The sequence below is a fragment of the Atractosteus spatula genome, chromosome 16 (genome assembly GCF_055471065.1).
Source record: "Atractosteus spatula isolate fAtrSpa1 chromosome 16, fAtrSpa1.hap1, whole genome shotgun sequence".
NCBI classification, from domain to species: Eukaryota; Metazoa; Chordata; class Actinopteri; order Semionotiformes; family Lepisosteidae; genus Atractosteus; species Atractosteus spatula.
Genome location: NC_142721.1, coordinates 17,442,890 through 17,466,204, shown reverse-complemented (window position 1 = coordinate 17,466,204; position 23,315 = coordinate 17,442,890). Strand labels below are relative to the sequence as shown.

At 53.9% G+C, this 23,315-nt stretch overlaps 1 protein-coding gene across 1 annotated transcript; it reads right to left on the bottom strand.

Annotated features, from left to right (window-relative positions):
• Positions 1 to 305: 305 nt before the first annotated feature.
• fads2 (fatty acid desaturase 2) lies at positions 306 to 22,444 on the bottom strand. The gene is made up of 13 exons (XM_088934536.1): positions 22,290 to 22,444; positions 19,260 to 20,004; positions 17,991 to 18,101; positions 14,497 to 14,694; positions 12,763 to 12,864; positions 12,551 to 12,676; positions 12,157 to 12,217; positions 10,119 to 10,195; positions 8,464 to 8,561; positions 4,488 to 4,584; positions 3,210 to 3,289; positions 2,972 to 3,097; positions 306 to 2,251 (listed from the first exon to the last, which is right to left on the bottom strand). Exons 2-13 carry the CDS (start codon positions 19,476 to 19,478, stop codon positions 2,200 to 2,202), a joined length of 1,347 nt encoding a protein of 448 aa, XP_088790662.1. The 5' UTR covers positions 19,479 to 20,004; positions 22,290 to 22,444; the 3' UTR covers positions 306 to 2,199.
• Positions 22,445 to 23,315: the final 871 nt, after the last annotated feature.

The following is a 23,315-nucleotide window of genomic DNA, read 5'->3' as shown; positions in this document are numbered from 1 at the left end:
CAGTGGGTGATCTCATCCCAACCTGATGAACAGTGAGCCTGTCTCTCAATAATAATAATAATAATATAGTGTGTGATCTCCTGTCCCTGTCTGAGGAACAGACAGTGAGCCTGTCTCTCAATAATAATAATACAGTGTGTGATCTCCTGTCACAGCTCAAGGGGGAGCTGATGACAGACACTGCTCGGGTCATGAAGGCCTGGCAGTATTGCATGTGCAGAGTGTTGTATTGACTCTCCTCCTCTTGCAGGGAAGAGGCTCTTAAACCCAGTTGCTCTGTGCAAAAGAAACCAGCACACCAGGGTCTCATCCGAAAGTTTATTGGACTTCAGCAAGGTAGTCAGAGGGGGGCTTGTCCAGTGTCTGTCGAAAACAGCACCATCATAAAAGAACCTGTCCCTCTGGACTCTGAGCTCTGTCTGAGGAGCTGTCTGCTCTGAACCCTGAGCTCTGTCTGAGGAGCTGTCTGCTCTGGACCCTGAGCTCTGTCTGAGCTGTCTGTCTGATGAGCTATCTACTCTGGACCCTGAGCTCTGTCTGAGAACCTGTCTGCTCTGCACTCTGAGCTCTGTCTGAGGAGCTGTCTGCTCTGGACCCTGAGCTCTGTCTGAGGAGCTGTCTGCTCTGGACCCCGAGCTCTGTCTTGAGGAGCTGTCTTCTCTGGACCCTGAGCTCTGTTTGAGGAGCTGTCTGCTCTGGACCCTGAGCTCTGACTGAGGAGCTGTCTGCTCTGGACCCTGAGCTCTGTCTGAGGAGCTGTCTGCTCTGGACCCCGAGCTCTGTCTTGAGGAGCTGTGTTCTCTGGACCCTGAGCTCTGTTTGAGGAGCTGTCTGCTCTGGACCCTGAGCTCTGACTGAGGAGCTGTCTGCTCTGGACCCTGAGCTCTGTCTGAGGAGCTGTCTGCTCTGGACCCTGAGCCCTGTCTTGAGGAGCTGTCTGCTCTGGACCCTGAGCTCTGTCTGAGGAGCTGTCTGCTCTGGACCCCGAGCTCTGTCTTGAGGAGCTGTCTTCTCTGGACCCTGAGCTCTGTCTGAGGAGCTGTCTTCTCTGGACCCTGAGCTCTGTCTGAGGAGCTATCGGCTCTGGACCCTGAGCTCTGTCTGAGGAGCTGTCTGCTCTGGACCCTGAGCTCTGTCTGAGGAGCTGTCGGCTCTGGACCCTGAGCTCTGTTTGAGGAGCTGTCTGCTCTGGACCCTGAGCTCTGTCTGAGGAGCTGTCTGCTCTGGACCCTGAGCTCTGTCTGAGGAGCTGTCTGCTCAAGGCCCTGTCCAGCTCCTGGTCAGAGCTCCCTCCTTGCACTGTTCTCGCTACCCATGAATGAGTGGGCTGGTGGAACTGTGCCCCTGGACAGAGGCCAGAATGCAGGTGGACATCCTGACACAAAGTGTCTGTCCCTTCCAGAGCTGCTCAGGCCTGCAGTGTCTCTGAGATCAGAGAGGATTAAAGAAGATATATAAAAACACAAACACACACTTGCCTATTATTAAATTAATTAAATTAGTTTTAGTATTAATACATTCAAGTACTCCTACATGGTCCCTAGGCCCAAAAAGGCAGAATTGTTTCCTGGTTCCCGTTGAGGACACGGACTGGCCAATCATAGTCCATCTCCTGGTACATGTGACAGGAAGTACAGGGGACTCAACTAGTCATCTGGATCAGAGGCTGAAAAGAGCGGAACAGAGAAAGAAGAAACTGGCCAATTTCACTGCCCGAGCAAACTGGAGTGTGACCTGCTGGGCTAATCACTGTCCTGATGTTCTCGGTAATGGGGATCTGGCGACATTTTTTTGCCCTTTCCTTCTCTCTTCTTCTTTCCATCATTCTGGGTGGCTTCTCTATTAAACACTTTGAGTTTCATCCATTTGTCTCTCTCTCACTGTCTCTCTCTCCCTCCCTCCTTCTGTCTCTCTCTCTCTCTCTCCCTCTCTCTCCCTCTCTCTCCTCCTGTCTCTCTCTCTCTCTCCCTCTCTCTCCTCCTGTCTCTCTCTCTGATTTTCTTCATTCTCTCGTCTTCAGTGATTAGACTTTCTTGTTCTCCCTCTCTGGGTTCAGCAACAACCAGAGAAGAGGACAAAGAAAAGCAGAATGACAACAGTATCAGGGGTGCAGATCAATGAAATGATCGCAGTGGCAGATGAGTTGATTGGCTGGGTGATAGGTCACTTCGGGCAGGACAGACAGACAGGGGCAGCAGCCTATTTGTGGAGGTAGGCATCCAGCCACAGATCTCCAGACTTCTTCAGGGAGCTGTGAGGAGGAGAGAGGGAGCTAAATACACAGACAGGGACAGAAGGCTTAACACACACGCTAGTAACATGTTCAGGTGTGTGGCTAGCATGTTCCAGCCCATGCTGGTGTGTGGTGGTGTGTTCAGGAGTGTCTCGGCGTGTTCCAGCTCATGCTGGTGTGTGGTGGTGTGTTCAAGAGTGTCTCGGCGTGTTCCAGATCATGCTGGTGTGTGGTGGTGTGTTCGGGAGTGTCTTGGTGTGTTCCAGCTCATGCTGGTGTGTGGTGGTGTGTTCGGGAGTGTCTCGGCGTGTTCCAGCTCATGCTGGTGTGTGGTGGTGTGTTCAGGAGTGTCTTGGTGTGTTCCAGCTCATGCTGGTGTGTGGTGGTGTGTTCAGGAGTGTCTCGGCGTGTTCCAGCTCATGCTGGTGTGTGGTGTTGTGTTCAGGAGTGCCTCGGCGTGTTTCAGATCATGCTGGTGTGTGGTGGTGTGTTCAGGAGTGTCTCGGCGTGTTTCAGATCATGCTGGTGTGTGGTGGTGTGTTCAGGAGTGTCTCGGCGTGTTTCAGATCATGCTGGTGTGTGGTGGTGTGTTCAGGAGTGTCTCGGCGTGTTCCAGCTCATGCTGGCGTGTGGTGGTGTGTTCAGGAGTGTCTCGGCATGTTCCAGCTCATGCTGGTGTGTGGTGGTGTGTTCAGGAGTGTTTCAGCGTGTTCAGGCATGCCTTGCAGCAGGTCCTACCTGACGATGTCGGTGAAGCCCTGCCACAGCCCCTTGACACGGTAGGGCACCCCGTGCTTGTGGCACAGAGCCTGCACCAGCGGCGCCACCTTCCAGTAGTTGTGCCTGGGCATGGTGGGGAACAGGCTGGGGACACAGAGACGGGAGTCAGGCCACGAGAACGCGGACCGCGCGGACTGTCTGACAGTCCAGTTCTCACTGTGCTCAGAGCGCAGGCTGTGTGCTCAGGGCTACTCACTGGTGCTCGATCTGGAAGTTGAGGTGTCCACTGAACCAGTCGTTGAAGAAGGACTGCTCTATGTTACAGGTGGCGGCCAGCTGAGACACACAGGCAGACAGGGGTCACGACTCTGCATATACATCCCTGAGCACAGTGCAGTGTGTTCAGTGTGTTCACAGGACAGGGCAGTGTGTTTAGAGGACAGTCCTGTGTTCAGTGTGTTCAGAGGACAGGGCCGTGTGTTCAGAGGACCGGGCAGTGTGCTCAGAGGACAGTCCTGTGTTCAGTGTGTTCAGAGGACAGTCCTGTGTTCAGTGTGTTCAGAGGACAGGGCCGTGTGTTCAGTGTGTTCAGAGGACCGGGCAGTGTGTTCAGAGGACAGTCCTGTGTTCAGTGTGCTCAGAGGACAGGGCCGTGTGTTCAGAGGACAGTCCTGTGTTCAGTGTGTTCAGAGGACGGGGCAGTGTGTTCAGAAGACAGGGCTGTGTGTTCAGTGTGTTCAGAGGACAGGGCCGTGTGTTCAGTGTGTTCAGAGGACAGTCCTGTGTTCAGTGTGTTCAGAGGACGGGGCAGTGTGTTCAGTGTGTTCAGAGGACAGTCCTGTGTTCAGTGTGTTCAGAGGACGGGGCAGTGTGTTCAGAAGACAGGGCCGTGTGTTCAGTGTGTTCAGAGGACCGGGCAGTGTGTTCAGAGGACAGTCCTGTGTTCAGTGTGTTCAGAGGACGGGGCCGTGTGTTCAGTGTGTTCAGAGGACAGTCATGTGTTCAGTGTGTTCAGTGTGTTCAGAGGACAGGGCCGTGTGTTCAGTGTGTTCAGAGGACAGTCCTGTGTTCAGTGTGTTCAGAGGACGGGGCAGTGTGTTCAGAAGACAGGGCCGTGTGTTCAGTGTGTTCAGAGGATGGGGCAGTGTGTTCAGTGTGTTCAGAGGACAGTCCTGTGTTCAGTGTGTTCAGAGGACGGGGCAGTGTGTTCAGAAGACAGGGCCATGTGTTCAGTGTGTTCAGAGGATGGGGCAGTGTGTTCAGTGTGTTCAGAGGACAGTCCTGTGTTCAGTGTGTTCAGAGGACGGGGCAGTGTTTTCAGAAGACAGGGCCGTGTGTTCAGTGTGTTCAGAGGACGGGGCCGTGTGTTCAGTGTGTTCAGAGGACAGTCCTGTGTTCAGTGTGTTCAGAGGACGGGGCAGTGTGTTCAGAAGACAGGGCCGTGTGTTCAGTGTGTTCAGAGGACGGGGCAGTGTGTTCCGTGTGTTCAGAGGACGGGGCCGTGTGTTCAGTGTGTTCAGAGGACAGTCTGTACCTGCATGCTCAGCCAGTCCTGGTGCTTCTCGTAATCGATGTCCATGGGGATGTGGTTCATCTGAGTCACCCAGACAAACCAGTGACTCTCCAGGAACCTGAGGAGAGGACTGCTGATCATTCCACACTACTGAGGCGTCCATTTGTGAATCAACACTGTGTTCATCCTGTCGCCCCCTCACTCTCTCCCTCCCTCTCTCTCCTTCACACTCTCAGTCCACATACAGACTAACACTCCAGTGTTAAGGGGATCCAGGTTGTGGGGGAGGGGGGTCATGGGTTATAGCCCAGTGATAATCAGAGAGGTTGAGCAACTGACACTGACCCTGACACTACACACTGACACTGACCCCTACACACTGACCCCTACAGACTGACCCCTACACACTGACCCTGACACTACACACTGACCCCTACACACTGACACTGACCCCGACACTACACACTGACACCTACACACTGACCCTGACACTACACACTGACCTTGACACTACACACTGACACCTACACACTGACCCCAACACACTGACCCTGACACTACACACTGACACCTACACACTGACCCTGACACTACACACTGACCCCTACACACTGACCTTGACACAACACACTGACACTGACCCCTACACACTGACCCCTACAGACTGACCCCTACACACTGACCCTGACACTACACACTGACATCTACACACTGACCCTGACACTACACACTGACCCCTACACACTGACACTGACCCCGACACTACACACTGACACCTACACACTGACCCTGACACTACACACTGACCTTGACACTACACACTGACACCTACACACTGACCCCAACACACTGACCCTGACACTACACACTGACCCCTACACACTGACACTGACCCCGACACTACACACTGACACCTACACACTGACCCTGACACTACACACTGACCTTGACACTACACACTGACACCTACACACTGACCCCAACACACTGACCCTGACACTACACACTGACCCTGACACTACACACTGACACCTACACACTGACCCTGACACTACACACTGACACCTACAAACTGACCCTGACACTACACACTGACCCCTACACACTGACCTTGACACTACACACTGACACCTACACACTGACCCTGACACTACACACTGACCCTTACACGCTGACCCTGACCCCTACACACTGACCCTGACACTACACACTGACACCTACACACTGACCCTGACACTACACACTGACCCTGACACACTGACCCTGACCCCTAACACACTGACCCCTACAGACTGACACTGACCCCTACACACTGACCCTGACACTACACACTGACATCTACACACTGACCCTGACACTACACACTGATACTGACACCTACACACTGACCCCTACAGACTGACACTGACCCCTACACACTGACCCTGACACAACACACTGACACCTACACACTGACACTGACACACTGACCCTGACACTACACACTTACCCCAACACGCTGACCCTGATCCCTACACACTGACCCCTACACACGGACCCTGACACTACACACTGACCCTGACACTACACACTGACACCTATACACTGACCCTGACCCTACACACTTACCCCAACACGCTGACCCTGACTCTACACACTGACCCCTACACACTGACCCTGACACTACACACTGACCCCTACACACTGACCCTGACCCCTACACACTGGCCCTGACCCCTACACGCTGACCCTGACACTACACACTGACCCCTACACACTGACCCTGACACTACACACTGACACCTAAACACTGACCCTGAACCCTAAACACAGACCCCTACACACTGACCCTGACACTACACACTGACCCCTACAAACTGACCCTGACACTACACACTGACCCTGAACCCTACACACTTACCCTACACACTGACCCTAACACTACACACTGACCTCTACATACTGACCCTAACCCTACACACAGACCCTACACACTGACCCTAACCCCTACACACTGACCCTGACACACTGACCCCTACACACTGACCCTGACCCCTACACACTGACCCCTACACACTGACCCTGACACACTGACCCCTACACACTGACCCTGACCCTACACACAGACCCTGACACACTGACCCTGTCACACTGACCCCTATACACTGACCCTGACCCTACACACTGACCCTGTGAAGCCCGCGGTGTGTCTCTCACACACACTGACACTGTGAAGCCCGCGGTGTGTCTCACACACACACTGACACTGTGAAGCCTGCGGTGTGTCTCACACACACACACTGACACTGTGAAGCCCACGGTGTGTCTCACACACACACTGACACTGTGAAGCCTGCGGTGTGTCTCACACACACACTGACACTGTGAAGCCTGCGGTGTGTCTCACACACACACACTGACACTGTGAAGCCTGCGCTGTGTCTCACACACACACTGACACTGTGAAGCCTGCGGTGTGTCTCACACACACACACTGACACTGTGAAGCCCGCGGTGTGTCTCTCATACACACACTGACACTGTGAAGCCCGCGCTGTGTCTCTCACACACACACACTGACACTGTGAAGCCCGCACTGTGTCTCTCACACACACACAATGACACTGTGAAGCCCGCGGTGTGTCTCTCACACACACACTGACACTGCGAAGCCCGCACTGTGTCTCTCACACACACACACTGACACTGTGAAGCCCGCGGTGTGTCTCACACACACACACTGACACTGTGAAGCCTGCGGTGTGTCTCACACACACACACTGACACTGTGAAGCCCGCGGTGTGTCTCACACACACACTGACACTGAAGCCTGCGGTGTGTCTCACACACACACTGACACTGTGAAGCCCGCGGTGTGTCTCACACACACACTGACACTGTGAAGCCCGCGGTGTGTCTCACACACACACACTGACACTGTGAAGCCCGCGGTGTGTCTCACACACACACACTGACACTGTGAAGCCTGCGGTGTGTCTCACACACACACACTGACACTGTGAAGCCTGCACTGTGTCTCTCACACACACACACTGACACTGTGAAGCCTGCACTGTGTCTCTCACACACACACTGACACTGTGAAGCCTGCACTGTGTCTCTCACACACACTGACACTGTGAAGCCCGCGGTGTGTCTCACACACACACACTGACACTGTGAAGCCTGCGCTGTGTCTCTCACACACACACTGACACTGTGAAGCCCGCGGTGTGTCTCTCACACACACACTGACACTGTGAAGCCCGCACTGTGTCTCTCACACACACTGACACTGTGAAGCCCGCGGTGTGTCTCTCACACACACACTGACACTGTGAAGCCCGCGGTGTGTCTCACACACACACTGACACTGTGAAGCCCGCGGTGTGTCTCACACACACACACTGACACTGTGAAGCCCGCACTGTGTCTCTCACACACACTGACACTGTGAAGCCCGCGGTGTGTCTCACACACACACACTGACACTGTGAAGCCCGCGGTGTGTCTCTCACACACACTGACACTGTGAAGCCCGCGGTGTGTCTCACACACACACTGACACTGTGAAGCCCGCACTGTGTCTCTCACACACACACACTGACACTGTGAAGCCTGCGGTGTGTCTCACACACACACTGACACTGTGAAGCCCGCGGTGTGTCTCACACACACACACTGACACTGTGAAGCCCGCACTGTGTCTCTCACACACACTGACACTGTGAAGCCCGCGGTGTGTCTCTCACACACACACTGACACTGTGAATCCCGCACTGTGTCTCTCACACACACTGACACTGTGAAGCCCGCGGTGTGTCTCACACACACACACTGACACTGTGAAGCCCGTGGTGTGTCTCTCACACACACACTGACACTGTGAAGCCCGCGCTGTGTCTCTCACACACACACTGACACTGTGAAGCCCATGGTGTGTCTCACACACACACTGACACTGTGAAGCCCGCGGTGTGTCTCACACACACACACTGACACACAGTGTCACCTCACCTGACAAAGCTGATGAGTGCGATGGAACCCCAGGCACCGAACAGGGGCACGTAGCACAGGAAGTAGCGCAGGTAGTAGGTGAGAGACCACAGCAGGTCCTGAGAGAAGTGCGGACAGACAGGTCAGGGCTGGACTGGAGAGGGCAGAACAGGGCTGGAGAGGGCAGGTCAGGGCTGGAGAGGCAGGACAGGACAGGGCTTGAGAGGGCTGGACAGGTCCGGACAGGATAGGACAAGGCAGGACAGGATACAGCAGGACAGGGCTGGACTGGACAGGGCTGGACAGGGCAGGTCAGGGCTGGACAGGGCTTGAGAGAGCTGGAGGACATGGCCGGGCAGGACAGGGCTGGACAGGGCAGGTCAGGGCTGGACTGGACAGGGCTGGACAGGGCAGGTCAGGGCAGGTCAGGGCAGGACAGGGCAGGACAGGGCAGGACAGGGCTGGGCTGGACAGGGCTGGACAGGGCAGGTCAGGGCTGGACTGGACAGGTCAGGACAGGGCTGGACAGGGCTGGACAGGTCAGGACAGGGCAGGGCAGGACAGGGCTGGACTGGACAGGTCAGGACAGGGCTGGACAGGTCAGGACAGGGGTGGACAGAGCTGGACAAGGCTGGAGAGGGCTGGACAGAGCTGGACAGGGCAGGACAGGGCTGGACAGAGCTCGACGAGGTTGGAGAGGGCAGGGCAGGACAGGGCTCGAGAGGGCTGGACAGGTCAAGACAGGGCAGGACAGGGCTGGACAGGGCTGGAGAGGGCTGGAGAGGGCAGGAGAGGGCAAGACAGGACAGGGCAGGACATGGCTGGAGAGGGCTGGGCAGGACAGGGCAGGACAGGGCTGGACTGGACAGGGCTGGACAGGGCTGGACAGGGCTGGACAGGGCAGGTCAGGGCTGGACTGGACAGGTCAGGACAGGGCTAGACAGAGCAGGACAGGGCAGGACAGGGCTCAAGAGGGCTGGACAGGGCTAGACAGGGCTGGACAGAGCTGGACAAGGCTGGACAAGGCTGGACAAGGCTGGACAAGGCTGGAGAGAGCAGGGCAGGGCAGGACAGGGCTGGAGAGAGCTGAACAGAGCTGGGCAGGGCTGGACAGAGCTGGACAAGGCTGAAGAGGGCTGGGGAGGGCTGGACAGAGCTGGACAGGGCAGGACACGGCAGGACAGGGCAGGACAGGGCTGGACAGGGCTGGACAAGGTTGGAGAGGGCTGGAGAGGGCTGGAGAGGGCAGGGCAGGACATGGCTCGAGAGGGCTGGACAGGTCAAGACAGGGCAGAACAGGGCTGGACAGGGCTGGAGAGGGCAGGGCAAGACAGGGCAGGACAGGGCTGGACAGTGCAGGACAAGACAGGGCAGGACAGGGCAGGACAGGGCAGGACAGGGGTGGACTAGACAGGGCTGGACTGGTCAGGACAGGGCTGGACAGACCTGGACAGGACTGGAGAGGGCTGGAGAGGGCAGGAGAGGGCTGGAGAGGGCTGGACAGAGCTGGACAGAGCTGGACAGGGCAGGACAGGGCAGGATAGAGCTCGACAAGGTTGGAGAGGGCTGGAGAATGCAGGACAGGGCAGGGCAGGGCTGGACAGGGCAGGACCCTGATCCATATACATTCACTGCCATGCAAATAACTAGGGAGAAGTTGCAATCAGGACACTCACCACCCAGTCACGACGGGAGATCATGGTCTGAATTATCTGGATGTGGAAGTACACTGGGATGAGCAGGGGGGGTCCAACTGTACAGAGAGAGAGGGGTTAATACAGACACACTGACTGGACACTCCAGTACATTAACACTGCACTGAGAGAGAGAGGGGTTAATACAGACACACTGACTGGACACTCCAGTACACTAACACTGCACTGAGAGAGAGGGGTTCATACAGACACACTGACTGGACACTCCAGTACACTAACACTGCACTGAGAGAGAGAGAGGGGTTCATACAGACACACTGACTGGACACTCCAGTACATTAACACTGCACTGAGAGAGAGAGGGGTTCATACAGACACACTGACTGGACACTCCAGTACATTAACACTGCACTGAGAGAGAGAGGGGTTAATACAGACACACTGACTGGACACTCCAGTACACTAACACTGCACTGAGAGAGAGGGGTTCATACAGACACACTGACTGGACACTCCAGTACACTAACACTGCACTGAGAGAGAGAGAGGGGTTCATACAGACACACTGACTGGACACTCCAGTACATTAACACTGCACTGAGAGAGAGAGGGGTTCATACAGACACACTGACTGGACACTCCAGTACATTAACACTGCACTGAGAGAGAGAGGGGTTAATACAGACACACTGACTGGACACTCCAGTACATTAACACTGCACTGAGAGAGAGAGGGGTTAATACAGACACACTGACTGGACACTCCAGTACATTAACACTGCACTGAGAGAGAGGGGTTAATACAGACACACTGACTGGACACTCCAGTACATTAACACTGCACTGAGAGAGAGAGGGGTTAATACAGACACACTGACTGGACACTCCAGTACATTAACACTGCACTGAGAGAGAGGGGTTCATACAGACACACTGACTGGACACTCCAGTACATTAACACTGCACTGAGAGAGAGGGGTTCATACAGACACACTGACTGGACACTCCAGTACATTAACACTGCACTGAGAGAGAGAGATAAAGAGAGGGGTTAATACAGACACACTGACTGGACACTACAGTACATTAACACTGCACTGAGAGAGAGAGGGGTTAATACAGACACACTGACTGGACACTCCAGTACATTAACACTGCACTGAGAGAGAGGGGTTCATACAGACACACTGACTGGACACTCCAGTACATTAACACTGCACTGAGAGAGAGGGGTTCATACAGACACACTGACTGGACACTCCAGTACACTAACACTGCACTGAGAGAGAGGGGTTAATACAGACACACTGACTGGACACTCCAGTACTTTAACACTGCACTGAGAGAGAGAGAGGGGTTAATACAGACACACTGACTGGACACTCCAGTACATTAACACTGCACTGAGAGAGAGAGGGGTTAATACAGACACACTGACTGGACACTCCAGTACACTAACACTGCACTAAGAGAGAGAGGGGTTCATACAGACACACTGACTGGACACTCCAGTACATTAACACTGCACTGAGAGAGAGGGGTTCATACAGACACACTGACTGGACACTCCAGTACATTAACACTGCACTGAGAGAGAGGGGTTCATACAGACACACTGACTGGACACTCCAGTACATTAACACTGCACTGAGAGAGAGGGGTTAATACAGACACACTGACTGGACACTCCAGTACATTAACACTGCACTGAGAGAGAGGGGTTCATACAGACACACTGACTGGACACTCCAGTACATTAACACTGCACTGAGAGAGAGGGGTTCATACAGACACACTGACTGGACACTCCAGTACATTAACACTGCACTGAGAGAGAGGGGTTAATACAGACACACTGACTGGACACTCCAGTACATTAACACTGCACTGAGAGAGAGGGGTTAATACAGACACACTGACTGGACACTCCAGTACATTAACACTGCACTGAGAGAGAGGGGTTAATACAGACACACTGACTGGACACTCCAGTACACTAACACTGCACTGAGAGGACACAGAATGTGGGAGAGAAATATTGAGACAAAAGAAGACTCACTGAGGAAGAAATACTGGTGCTGATGATTGTAGGGCAGGTACTTCAGTTTCTTAATCCCATACTGGAAGAAAGACAGTGTCAGTGTGTTGTTGTGTTACTGCACCAGTCAGTCAGTGTGGTAGTAATTCAGGCAGTGTCTCAGGCTGTCAGTGAGTCGGTGAGTCGGTGAGTCAGTGAGACGGTGAGTCAATGAAACAGTGAGACAGTGAGACAGTGAGTCAGTGAGACAGTGAGTCAATGAGACAGTGAGCCAGTGAGACAGTGAGACAGTGAGACAGTGAGACAGTGAGAGTCAGTGAGAGTCAGTGAGAGTCAGTGAGAGTCAGTGAGACAGTGACAGTGAGTCAGTGAGTCAGTGCGTCAGTGAGTCAGTGAGTCAGTGAGTCAGTCTGACCTCCACAGGCTGGGTCTCTCCCAGTACGAAGGTGTGCAGCATGTTGACATCAGGGTCTTTCCTGAAGATGTTGGGCTTCGCATGGTGCTGAAAATGCCGATGGTTCCACCAGTTAGCAGAGGCTCCCTGAGGACAGACAGACAGGGCTTCAGTCTGAAGGAAGAGTAACACACTGATAGGCTGGAGGAACTGTCTGGGCTGAATCAGGTTACCTTGAGGTGTCCAATGGTGAACTTGTGCAGCAGGTGATTCCAGCGTGATGACCTGAACACTGACAGGTGGCCGAAATCGTGCTGCAGCCAGCCAGCCTGCGCCTGAGAGGGGAGAGGAGGAGGGTGAGGGCAGTGAGGAGGAGAGTGAGGACAGCGAGGAGGGCGAGGGGAGTGAGGAGGAGGGTGAGGACAGTGAGGAGGGCGAGGAGGGTGAGGAGGGTGAGTAGGGTGAGTAGGAGGGGGAGGACAGTGAGTAGGAGAGTGAGGACAGTAAGGAGGGTGAGGGGAGTGAGGAGGGTGAGGACAGCGAGGAAGGTGAGGAGAGTGAGGGGAGTGAGGAGGGCGAGGGGAGTGAGGACAGTGAGGAGGAGGGTGAGGAAGATGAGGAGGGTGAGGACAGAGAGGAGGGCAAGGAGGGTGAGGAAGGTGAGGAGAATGAGGACAGCGAGGAGGGAGAGGAGGGTGAGGAAGATGAGGAGGGCGAGGAGGGTGAGGAAGATGAGGAGGGCGAGGACAGTGAGGAAGAGTGTGAGGACAGTGAGGAGCGCGAGGGGAGTGAGGAAGGTGAGGAGGGTGAGGACAGTGAGGAGGGCGAGGAGGGTAAGGAGGAGGGTGAGGACAGTGAGGAGGGTGAGGGGAGTGAGGAGGAGGGTGAGGAAGATGAGGAGGGGGAGGACAGTGAGGAGGGCGAGGGGAGTGAGGAGGAGGGGGAGGAAGATGAGGGGGAGGACAGTGAGGAGGGCGAGGGGAGTTAGGAGGGGGATGTGGAAGATGAGGAGGGTGAGGACAATGAGGAGGGTGATGAGAGTGAGGACAGTGAGTAGGAGGGTGAGGACAGTGAGGAGGGCGAGGGGAGTGAGGAGGAGGGTGAGGACAGCGAGGAGGGCGAGGAGGGTGAGGAGGGTGAGGGGAGTGAGGGGGAGGATGAGGAAGATGAGGAGGGGGAGGACAGCGAGGAGGGCGAGGGGAGTGAGTAGGAGGGTGAGGAAGATGAGGGGGAGGACAGTGAGGAGGGGAGGGGAGTGAGGAGGAGGGTGAGGAAGATGAGGAGGGTGAGGACAATGAGGAGGGTGATGAGGGTGAGGACAGTGAGGAGGGCGAGGGGAGTGAGGAGGAGGGTGAGGACAGTGAGGAGGGCGAGGGGAGTGAGGAGGAGGGTGAGGACAGTGAGGAGGGTGAGGGGAGTGAGGAAGGTGAGGAGGGTGAGGACAGTGAGGAGGAGGGTGAGGGGAGTGAGGAGGGCGAGGGAAGTGAGGAAGGTGAGGAGGGTAAGGAGAGTGAGGAGGGCGAGGGAAGTGAGGAAGGTGAGGAGGGTGAGGATAGCAAGGAGGGTGAGGGAAGTGAGAAGGAGGGTGAAGAAGATGAGGGGGAGGACAGTGAGGAGGGCGAGGGGAGTTAGGAGGAGGGTGAGGACAGCGAGGAGGAGGATAAGGAGGGTGAGGAGGAGGATGAAGAGAAGAGTGAGGAGGATGAGGAGAAAGATGAGGAGGAGAGTGAATGGGAGGATGAGGAGGAAGGTGAGGAAGAGGATGGTGAGGAAGATGAGGAGAGTGAGGAGCACAATGAGGAGGGTGAGGAGGAGGATGAGGAAGAGGAGAGTGAGGAGGGTGAGGAAGAGGAGAGTGAGGAGGAGGATAAGGAAGAGGAGGATAAGGAGGGGGAGGAAGATGAGAGCCAGGAGGGGGAGGAGGAGGGAGAGCCGGAGGCAGACTGGCGCCCCCTGGCCCTCAGTACCTGGGAGGTGGCCAGCAGCACCGCGCACAGCAGCGTCTGGGGCCAGCCGGTGCCCAGTGTCCACAGCAGCGCCAGGGCCAGCGCCTCCAGCAGGATGATGTGGCCCAGGTACAGCCAGAAGAACCAGGGCTCGGCCCGCAACAGCTCCATCTTCTCCACGGATTCCCGCAGGGCCCGGAAGTCACGGAGCACAGCCTCCTGCAGGCCGGGATCGGAGCACAGAGAGGAGGAGGGAGAGGGGCGTGGGGCAGGGGGGGAGAGGAGAGAGGAGACAGAGGCAGGGAGGGAGAGGAGAGAGGAGACAGAGGCAGGGAGGGAGAGGAGAGAGGAGACAGAGGCAGGGAGGGAGAGGAGAGAGGAGACAGGGGCAGGGAGGGAGAGGAGAGAGGAGACAGGGAGGGAGGGAGAGGAGAGAGAGACAAAATCAAAATCTCTATCAAAAGCTCCCAAATACAAATCAATCAGACCAAAACGCCATTTATGAAAAACTCAAAATTTTGGAATTGGCTATCAAAGACAACCAAAACCCCTTAGACTCCCCAATCACTGAGCAGGAGCTACTGGACAAACTCCAGGCCCTCAGACCACGCAAAGCCTGCGGCCAAGATGGAGTCAACAACGAGATGCTGAGACACAGCAGCACAAAGTTGAAACAAGCCCAGCTCAAACTCCTCAATCTCATCATGACAGCCGGATGTTTCACAGAGGCCTGGAACCAAGGACTGATCACGCCCATCTATAAGAGTGGAGATAGACTCGATCCCAACAACTACCAGGCATCTGTGTGAACAGTAACCTGGGGAAGGTATTCTGCAGTATCCTAAACACACGAATACTGGCCTTCCTTACCGAACACAATGTCCTGAGCAAGAGTCAGATTGGCTTCTTACCAGATGACTGCACATCTGATCACATTTACACCCTACACACACCAATAGACAAACACGTCCACCAAAAACACAAAGGAAAATTTTTTACCTGCTTTGTCGATTTCAAAAAAGCTTTTGACTCGATTTGGCATGAAAGATTGTTTTATAAACTACTCCAAAGTGGCATAGGGGGCAAAGTGTACAAAATAATTAAATCAATGTATTCAGAGAGCAAATGTGCAGTGAAAATTGGAAACAAAAGGACTAAATTCTTCACCCAAGGCCGTGGGGTGAGACAGGGCTGCAGCCTGAGCCCAACACTGTTCAATATCTATATCAACGAATTAGTAGGAATGTTGGAACAGTCTGCAGCTCCTGGTCTCACACTACACAACACAGAAATCAAGTTCCTGCTCTACGCAGATGACCTGGTCCTGCTGTTGCCCACAGAACAGGGGCTGCAGCAGAACCTGGCACTGCTGGAGCAGTACTGTCAGACCTGGGCACTGACAGTCAATCTGGACCCAGAACAGGGGCTGCAGCAGAACCTGGCACTGCTGGAGCAGCACTGTCAGACCTGGGCACTGCCAGCCCATCTGGACAAGACCAGAGTTATGGTTTTCCAGAAGAAAGCCAGCCCTCAGGGAAACAGGTACAAATTCACACTCAACAACAACACATTGGAGCACACATTCAGCTACACATATCTCAGTCTCACCATCAGCGAGTTTTGACCTGGCAGTGAAGGCACTCAGGGCTTTCTACACAATAAGAAGGAGGCTCTTCAACATCAACCCACCAACAAGAATCTGGCTCCAAATATTTCAAAGTGTAATCCAACCCATTGCCCTAAACGGCAGTGAAGTGTGGGGTCCCCTCACAGACCAGGAGTAAACATACAGAAGAGAGTATTAAAGTATTGGCTACACCTAAAAAACAGCGACCAAAATTCCTACCACCACAAAGCCCTGCTGAGCCAAGAGCTGAGCCCAAAACAGAGCCCCCTGAGCCAGCTGGTCCTGAGGCTCACTGACCTGAGCCACATCGACACTAACCAGCATCAGGACAGCACTGCTAGAGCACCACAACTCAGACTCAACCACATCACAGCACAGATCAAACAGCAGTATCTCACACACTGGGACACACACACAAACACAACATAAACTGGAATGCTACAGAACCCTAAACACACAATACACACTAGCTGAATATTTGACCAAGATAAGAAACAGCAAAAAGAAACAGACCCTGACAAGTACAGGCTCAGTGACCACAGCCTGGCCAGAGAAACTGGACACAGGCAGACCTGGCTGCCCAGACAGGACAGGCTGTGCTCCCACTGCCAGCGGGGAGAAATAGAGACAGAGCTGCACTTCCTACTGCACTGTGACAGATACTCTGGGATTAGAGAAACATTCTTCCCGAAATTCAGAAATCTAATCCCAGAGTTCCCACACCTGCCAGAATCACAACGGGTCCCAATCCTACTGGAGAGGGAGGAGGGAACTCAGTTGAACTGGCAGCCCAGTATGTGATCTCCTGTCACGGCCTGAGGAACAGTGAGTCTGTCTCCCAAAAATGCTCCAGCCGCCTCCAGTATATGTCAATATTTTATAATATGTCTTTGTTGTAAATGTCTGTAATATGTCTGTAGATTTTATTTTACTTTTATTTTTTGTTTTGTTTAATGTAAATATCATTACTTTCATTTGCTTTGGCAACACTGATTGTACCCATCGGTCATGTTAATAAAGCACCTTGAATTGAATTGAATTGACAGAGGCAGGGGGGGGAGAGAGGAGAGAGGAGACAGGGAGAGGAGAGAGGGAGAAGAGACAGAGATAGGGAGGGAGAGGAGAGAGGAGACAGGGAGGGAGGGAGAGGAGAGAGGAGACAGAGGCGGGGGGGAGAGGAGAGAGGAGACAGGGAGGGAGGGAGAGGAGAGAGGAGACAGAGGCAGGGAGAGGAGAGAGGGAGAAGAGACAGAGATAGGGAGGGAGAGGAGAGAGGAGACAGAGAGGGAGGGAGAGGAGACAGAGAGGCAGGGAGGTAGAGAAGTGAGGGAGAGGAGGCAGAGGTGGAGAAGGGAGAGTATTCCAGTTCAACTCCACGACAGCAGTGAACGCGATGCAGTGTCCGACAGCTCCTGACAGCGGCCTGCAGGGGGGTGACTGGCCACTAGGTGGCAGTGCAGCCCTGCAGCCAGTTGTCAGAGGGCTCCCAGGGGTCCTTTATCCCTCCCAGCAGCCCTTACTGGCAGGGCTGGTGAACAGCACCCTCTCTTGGTGGGGGGCCTGTCAGGCAGGACTGTGTGTGTCAGTCCAGGTGTCACTGTCACAGGCCCATTGATTATGCAGACTTGTACTCGTCAGCTCGATAACCAGACTCTAATTAGACCGGTTAGGCAGACAGAGCTGCCCCCCTCCCTGCCTCTTGCCCCCACAGGGGTGGCGTGTGTGATCGCCAAGACCCAGCCCACGTCACATGGCCTGCCGCGAACACGAACAGGATGAGCTGGCGGGTGGGGACTCAGCAGGTAACCACGGTGAGGGGTGTGGCGTCTGTGAAAGGCCCGCTCTCATTGGAGTCTGCCCTGAAAGGGTGGGGTTGGGCGGGACTCACGCTCTTCTGACGATCATGATTGGGCTCCCCTGGGGCCAGCTCTCCAATCAGCAGTGGCTTGAGGAACTTGCGCACGAGGTTGAGCTCGGGGTGAAAAGCTCTGAAGGCGTCCTGAGGGAGAGAGAGGTCAGGGCAGAGTCTCAGGTAATAACTAATCCAGCTCACAGTCCAGTCAGTCCAGCCTGGAGAGTCTCAGACTGCTCTGTCAGTGTGAGTCTGATTATAATCCCAGTTAATAACTAATCCAGCTCACAGTCCAGTCAGTCCAGTCCAGCCTGGAGAGTCTCAGACTGCTCTGTCAGTGTCAGTGGAGTCTGATTATAATCCCAGTTCATAACTAATCCAGCTCACAGTCCAGTCAGTCCAGCCTGGAGAGTCTCAGACTGCTCTGTCAGTGTCAGTGTGAGTCTGATTATAATCCCAGTCAATAACTAATCCAGCTCCCAGTCCAGTCAGTCCAGTCCAGCCTGGAGAGTCTCAGACTGCTCTGTCAGTGTCAGTGAAGTCTGATTATAATCCCAGTTAATAACTAATCCAGCTCCCAGTCCAGTCAGTCCAGTCCAGCCTGGAGAGTCTGACTGCTCTGTCAGTGTGAGTCTGATTATAATCCCAGTTAATAACTAATCCAGCTCACAGTCCAGTCAGTCCAGTCCAGCCTGGAGAGTCTCAGACTGCTCTGTCAGTGTCAGTGAAGTCTGATTATAATCCCAGTTAATAACTAATCCAGCTCCCAGTCCAGTCAGTCCAGTCCAGCCTGGAGAGTCTCAGACTGCTCTGTCAGTGTGAGTCTGATTATAATCCCAGTTAATAACTAATCCAGCTCACAGTCCAGTCAGTCCAGTCCAGCCTGGAGAGTCTCAGACTGCTCTGTCAGTGTCAGTGAAGTCTGATTATAATCCCAGTTAATAACTAATCCAGCTCCCAGTCCAGTCAGTCCAGTCCAGCCTGGAGAGTCTCAGACTGCTCTGTCAGTGTGAGTCTGATTATAATCCCAGTTAATAACTAATCCAGCTCACAGTCCAGTCAGTCCAGTCCAGCCTGGAGAGTCTCAGACTGCTCTGTCAGTGTGAGTCTGATTATAATCCCAGTTAATAACTAATCCAGCTCACAGTCCAGTCAGTCCAGCCTGGAGAGTCTCAGACTGCTCTGTCAGTGTGACTGTAATCCCAGTAACTGGTCGAGAGTGATACCAGTGAAGTGTGTGTGTGGGTGCTGTGTGTACGGGGTGCAGGGCTCAGTGCTTCCGGAACAGATCTGGGGGCGTCTTACGGTGGCGTCCTCTCCAGCATAGTGGCTGATGACCCGTCTGCCCCCTGGGTGCCTCTGGGCCCACTTCGTGATGTTGTACACCTTCCTCTCGATCACCAGCCACCTGTCGTCTGGGTGGGTGTGTTTCTGCACCTCCTCCCAGGTGAACACGCCTCCTCGCGAGCCCCCACAGTCCGCCGTCCCCCCGCCGGCCTCCGTCTGCTGGCCCCCCCCACCCATCGCACTGTCACTCAGTGTCTTTCCTCTCTGTCTGTCTCTGTCTCTCTCTGTCTCTCAGTGTCTCAGTGTCTCTCTCTGTCTCTCAGTGCCTCAGTGTCTCTTTGTGTCTCTCTCTGTCTTAGTGTCTCTCTCTGTGTCTCAGTGTCTCACTATGTGTGTCTCGGTGTCTCTCTCAGTGTGTCTCGGTGTCTCTCTCTGTCTCAGTGTCTCTGAGCGTCTCTCTCTGTCTCTCTCTGTATGTCTCAGTGTCTCTCTCTCTGTGTCTCAGTGTCTCTCTCTGTGTGTCTCAGTGTCTCTCTCAGTGTATCTCTCTGTCCCTCAGTGTCTCTCAGCGTCTCTCACTGTGTGTCTCAGTGTCTCTCTCTGTGTGTCTCAGTGTCTCTCTCAGTGTATCTCTCTGTCTCAGTGTCTCTCAGCGTCTCTCTCTGTGTGCCTCAGTGTCTCTCTGTGTGTCTCGGTGTCTCTCTCTGTCTCTCTGTCTCAGTGTCTCTCTCTGTCTCTCCCAGTGTCCCAGTCTTGGTTTTGTCTTCAAGAGAAGAGAAAACAGTTTTAAAACATTTTAATGTTTCTGTTCTTAAAAAGAATTAGAATAGCAATACTAGTAACCCTTTGCTTATCCATGAATTTTCTAACCAGTTTACCCAGTTCAGGGTTGTGGGGGAGCTGGAGCCTGCTGAGGCTAACAAAGGGCATTAGACAGAGTGCACCCTGGATATCACAGGGAGGAGACACTCACACTCACACTCACACTCACACAATTCAATTTTCAATTCAAGGTGCTCTATTAGCATGACCGATGGGTACAATCAGTGTTGCCAAAGCAAATAAAATAATGAAATTAACACAGACCAGGAGTACACTCAATGGGACAAACACCCCACAGAAACTCTGCACATGGAGATCTGTAGAAACATCCTCCATGTGCAGAGAAAAACTCCTAACAACAGGTGCAGGGCCAAATTAGGCCAGTACCCACTATTGATAAACATACAGAAAAGAGTATTAAAGTATTGGCTACACCTAAAAAACAGCGACCAAAATTCCTACCACCACAAAGCCCTGCTGAGCCAAGAGCTAAGCCCAAAACAGAGCCCCCTGAGCCAGCTGGTCCTGAGGCTCACTGACCTGAGCAACACCGACACTAACCAGCATCAGGACAGCACTGCTAGAGCACCACAACTCAACCACAGACTCAACCACATCACAGCACAGATCAAACAGCAATATCTCACACACTGGGACACACACACACAAACACAACATAAACTGGAATGCTACAGAACCCTAAACACACAATACACACTAGCCGAATATTTGACCAAGATAAGAAACAGCAAAAAGAAACAGAATCTGATGAAGTACAGGCTCAGTGACCACAGCCTGGCCAGAGAAACTGGACACAGGCAGACCTGGCTGCCCAGAGAGGACAGGCTGTGCTCCCACTGCCAGCGGGGAGAAATAGAGACAGAGGTGCACTTCCTACTGCACTGTGACAGATACTCTGGGATTAGAGAAACATTCTTCCTGAAATTCAGAAATCTAATCCCAGAGTTCCCACACCTGCCAGAATCACAACGGGTCCCAATTCTACTGGGAGAGGGAGGAGGGAACTCAGTTGAACTGGCAGCCCAGTATGTGATCTCCTGTCACAGCCTGAGGAACAGTGAGTCTGTCTCCCAATAATGCTCCAGCCGCCTACAGTATATGTCAATATTTAATGATATGTCTTTGTTGTAAATGTCTGTAATATGTCTGTAGATTTTATTTTACTTTTATTTTTTGTTGTGTTTCATGTGAATTTAATTATTTTATTTGCTTTGGCAACACTGATTGTACCCATCGGTCATGCTAATAAAGCACCTTGTATTGAATTGAATTGAATTGAGAGGAGAGAGGAGAGAGGGAGAGACAGGAGGAGAGAGAGAAGAGAGAGGAGTGAGGGAGAGACAGGAGGAGAGAGAGGAGAGAGGAGGCGATAATGAGAAGGAGAGACTGTTAGAGTTGAAGTGAACTGTTAGAGAGGTACAGGAGCGAAACAGACCCGCAGTCGAATACACAAGGAAACCTGACACTGTAACAGAAGCAGGGCAGAGGAGAGCCAGCTGCAACTCTCTCCCAGCCCTGTCTCTCTCTCCTCCCGTCTCTCTCTCTCCTCCCGTCTCTCTATTGAAACAGGCTTATTGGAGAGACAGGTAAGGTACAGTGCTGCCACAGCAGATACAGTCACTACAACCTCTGCAGACATTTACAAGACAAACACGTCACAGGACTTTCACACACAATACTTGTTGATCTCCTGTCTCTCTCTCTCTCTCTCTCTGCTCCTGTCTTTCTGAGCCTGTCTGTCTGTCTGTCTCTCTCTGCTCCTGTCTGTCTCTCTCCCCATCTCGGTCTCTCTCTGCTGCTGTCTCTCTCTCTCCCCATCTCGGTCTCTCTCTGCTCCTGTCTCTCTCTCTCCCCATCTCTTCCTCTCTCTCTCTGCTCCTGTCTCTCTCCCCATCTCTGTCTGTCTCTCTGCTCCTGTCTCTCTCTCTCCCCATCTCGGTCTCTCTCTGCTCCTGTCTCTCTCTCTCCCCATCTCTTCCTCTCTCTCTCTGCTCCTGTCTCTCTCCCCATCTCTGTCTGTCTCTCTGCTCCTGTCTCTCTCTCTCCCCATCTCGGTCTCTCTCTGCTCCTGTCTCTCTCTCTCTCCAGGATATTTGCAGCTGATCCCTGTATCCCCGTGTTCGCTCCGGTCTCGCGCCGGGCCCGTGCGGGCAGGTGCCGGGATGCGATCGGCGCGAGAAGCCAGCCGCGCGCGCGCCCACTCACCGTCCCCGCGCGAGCTCCGGTCCGCAGCCCGAGCGGCTCCTGTCTCCGTCTCTGCTCCTGCAGAACCGCTACTGTGACATTTCCTACGCGAGCATCGCTGCGTCCCTCCTCCTCCTCCTCCTCCCTCCTCCCGTCCCCGCGACCCCGGCTCCTCCGCGATCAGCCGAGCCGCGCGGAGCCAATCCGCGGCCGCCGCTCGCCGGCCAAGACTCTGCAATTGGTGCGGCGCTGCTCTCGCGAACGCGGTCCCGGAGAGAGGCTTTGTGCGGCTCGCGCTCTGTCTGTGGGAATACCGGCTCGCGGGGAGGGGGGTGCGGGAGCGTGGGCCTCACCGACAGGGAACCCCCAAAGAGCCGGCAGCCCCAGACTAACACTCTGCTCTCGGCAGCAGAGGTGACTGTTCTGTGCTGCTCACAGCGAGACCCACACAGTCTAGTCTAGTAAAGCCCGGTGAGATCAGGGTAAAAACACAGTACAGTGTACAGTAGTAAACCCCAGTGAGATCAGGGTAAAAGCGCAGTACAGTGCAGGAAAGCCCAGTGAGATCTGGGTAAAAGCGCAGTACAGAGCAGTAAACCATAGTGAGATCAGGGTAAAAGCGCAGTACAGTGCAGTAAACCCCAGTGAGATCTGGGTAAAAGCGCAGTACAGTACAGGAAAGCCCAGTGAGATCAGGGTAAAAACACAGTACAGTGCAGGAAAGCCCAGTGAGATCAGGGTAAAAGCGCAGTAAAGAGCGGTAAACCCCAGTGAGATCAGGGTAAAAACACAGTACAGTGCAGTAAACCCCAGTGAAATCAGGGTAAAAACACAGTACAGTGCAGTAAACCCCAGTGAGATCATGGTAAAAACAGTACAGTGCAGGAAAGCCCAGTGAGATCAGGGTAAAAACACAGTACAGTGCAGTAAACCCCAGTGAGATCAGGGTAAAAACAGAACAGAGCAGTAAAGCCCAGTGAGATCATGGTAAAAATAGTACAGTGCAGTAAATCAGAGTGAGATCTGGGTAAAAACACAGTACACTGC

Excerpts from the sequence above, each read along its gene's own strand:
- fads2 (XM_088934536.1), bottom strand. The coding sequence starts at position 19,478 with ATGGGTGGGGGGGGCCAGCAGACGGAGGCCGGCGGGGGGACGGCGGAC. Across the intron at positions 12,218-12,550 it reads GAGAGACCCAGCCTGTGGAG|TATGGGATTAAGAAACTGAA; the intron begins GTCAGACTGACT and ends TCTTTCTTCCAG. Across the intron at positions 4,585-8,463 it reads GCACTCATCAGCTTTGTCAG|GTTCCTGGAGAGTCACTGGT; the intron begins GTGAGGTGACAC and ends TCCTCTCCTCAG.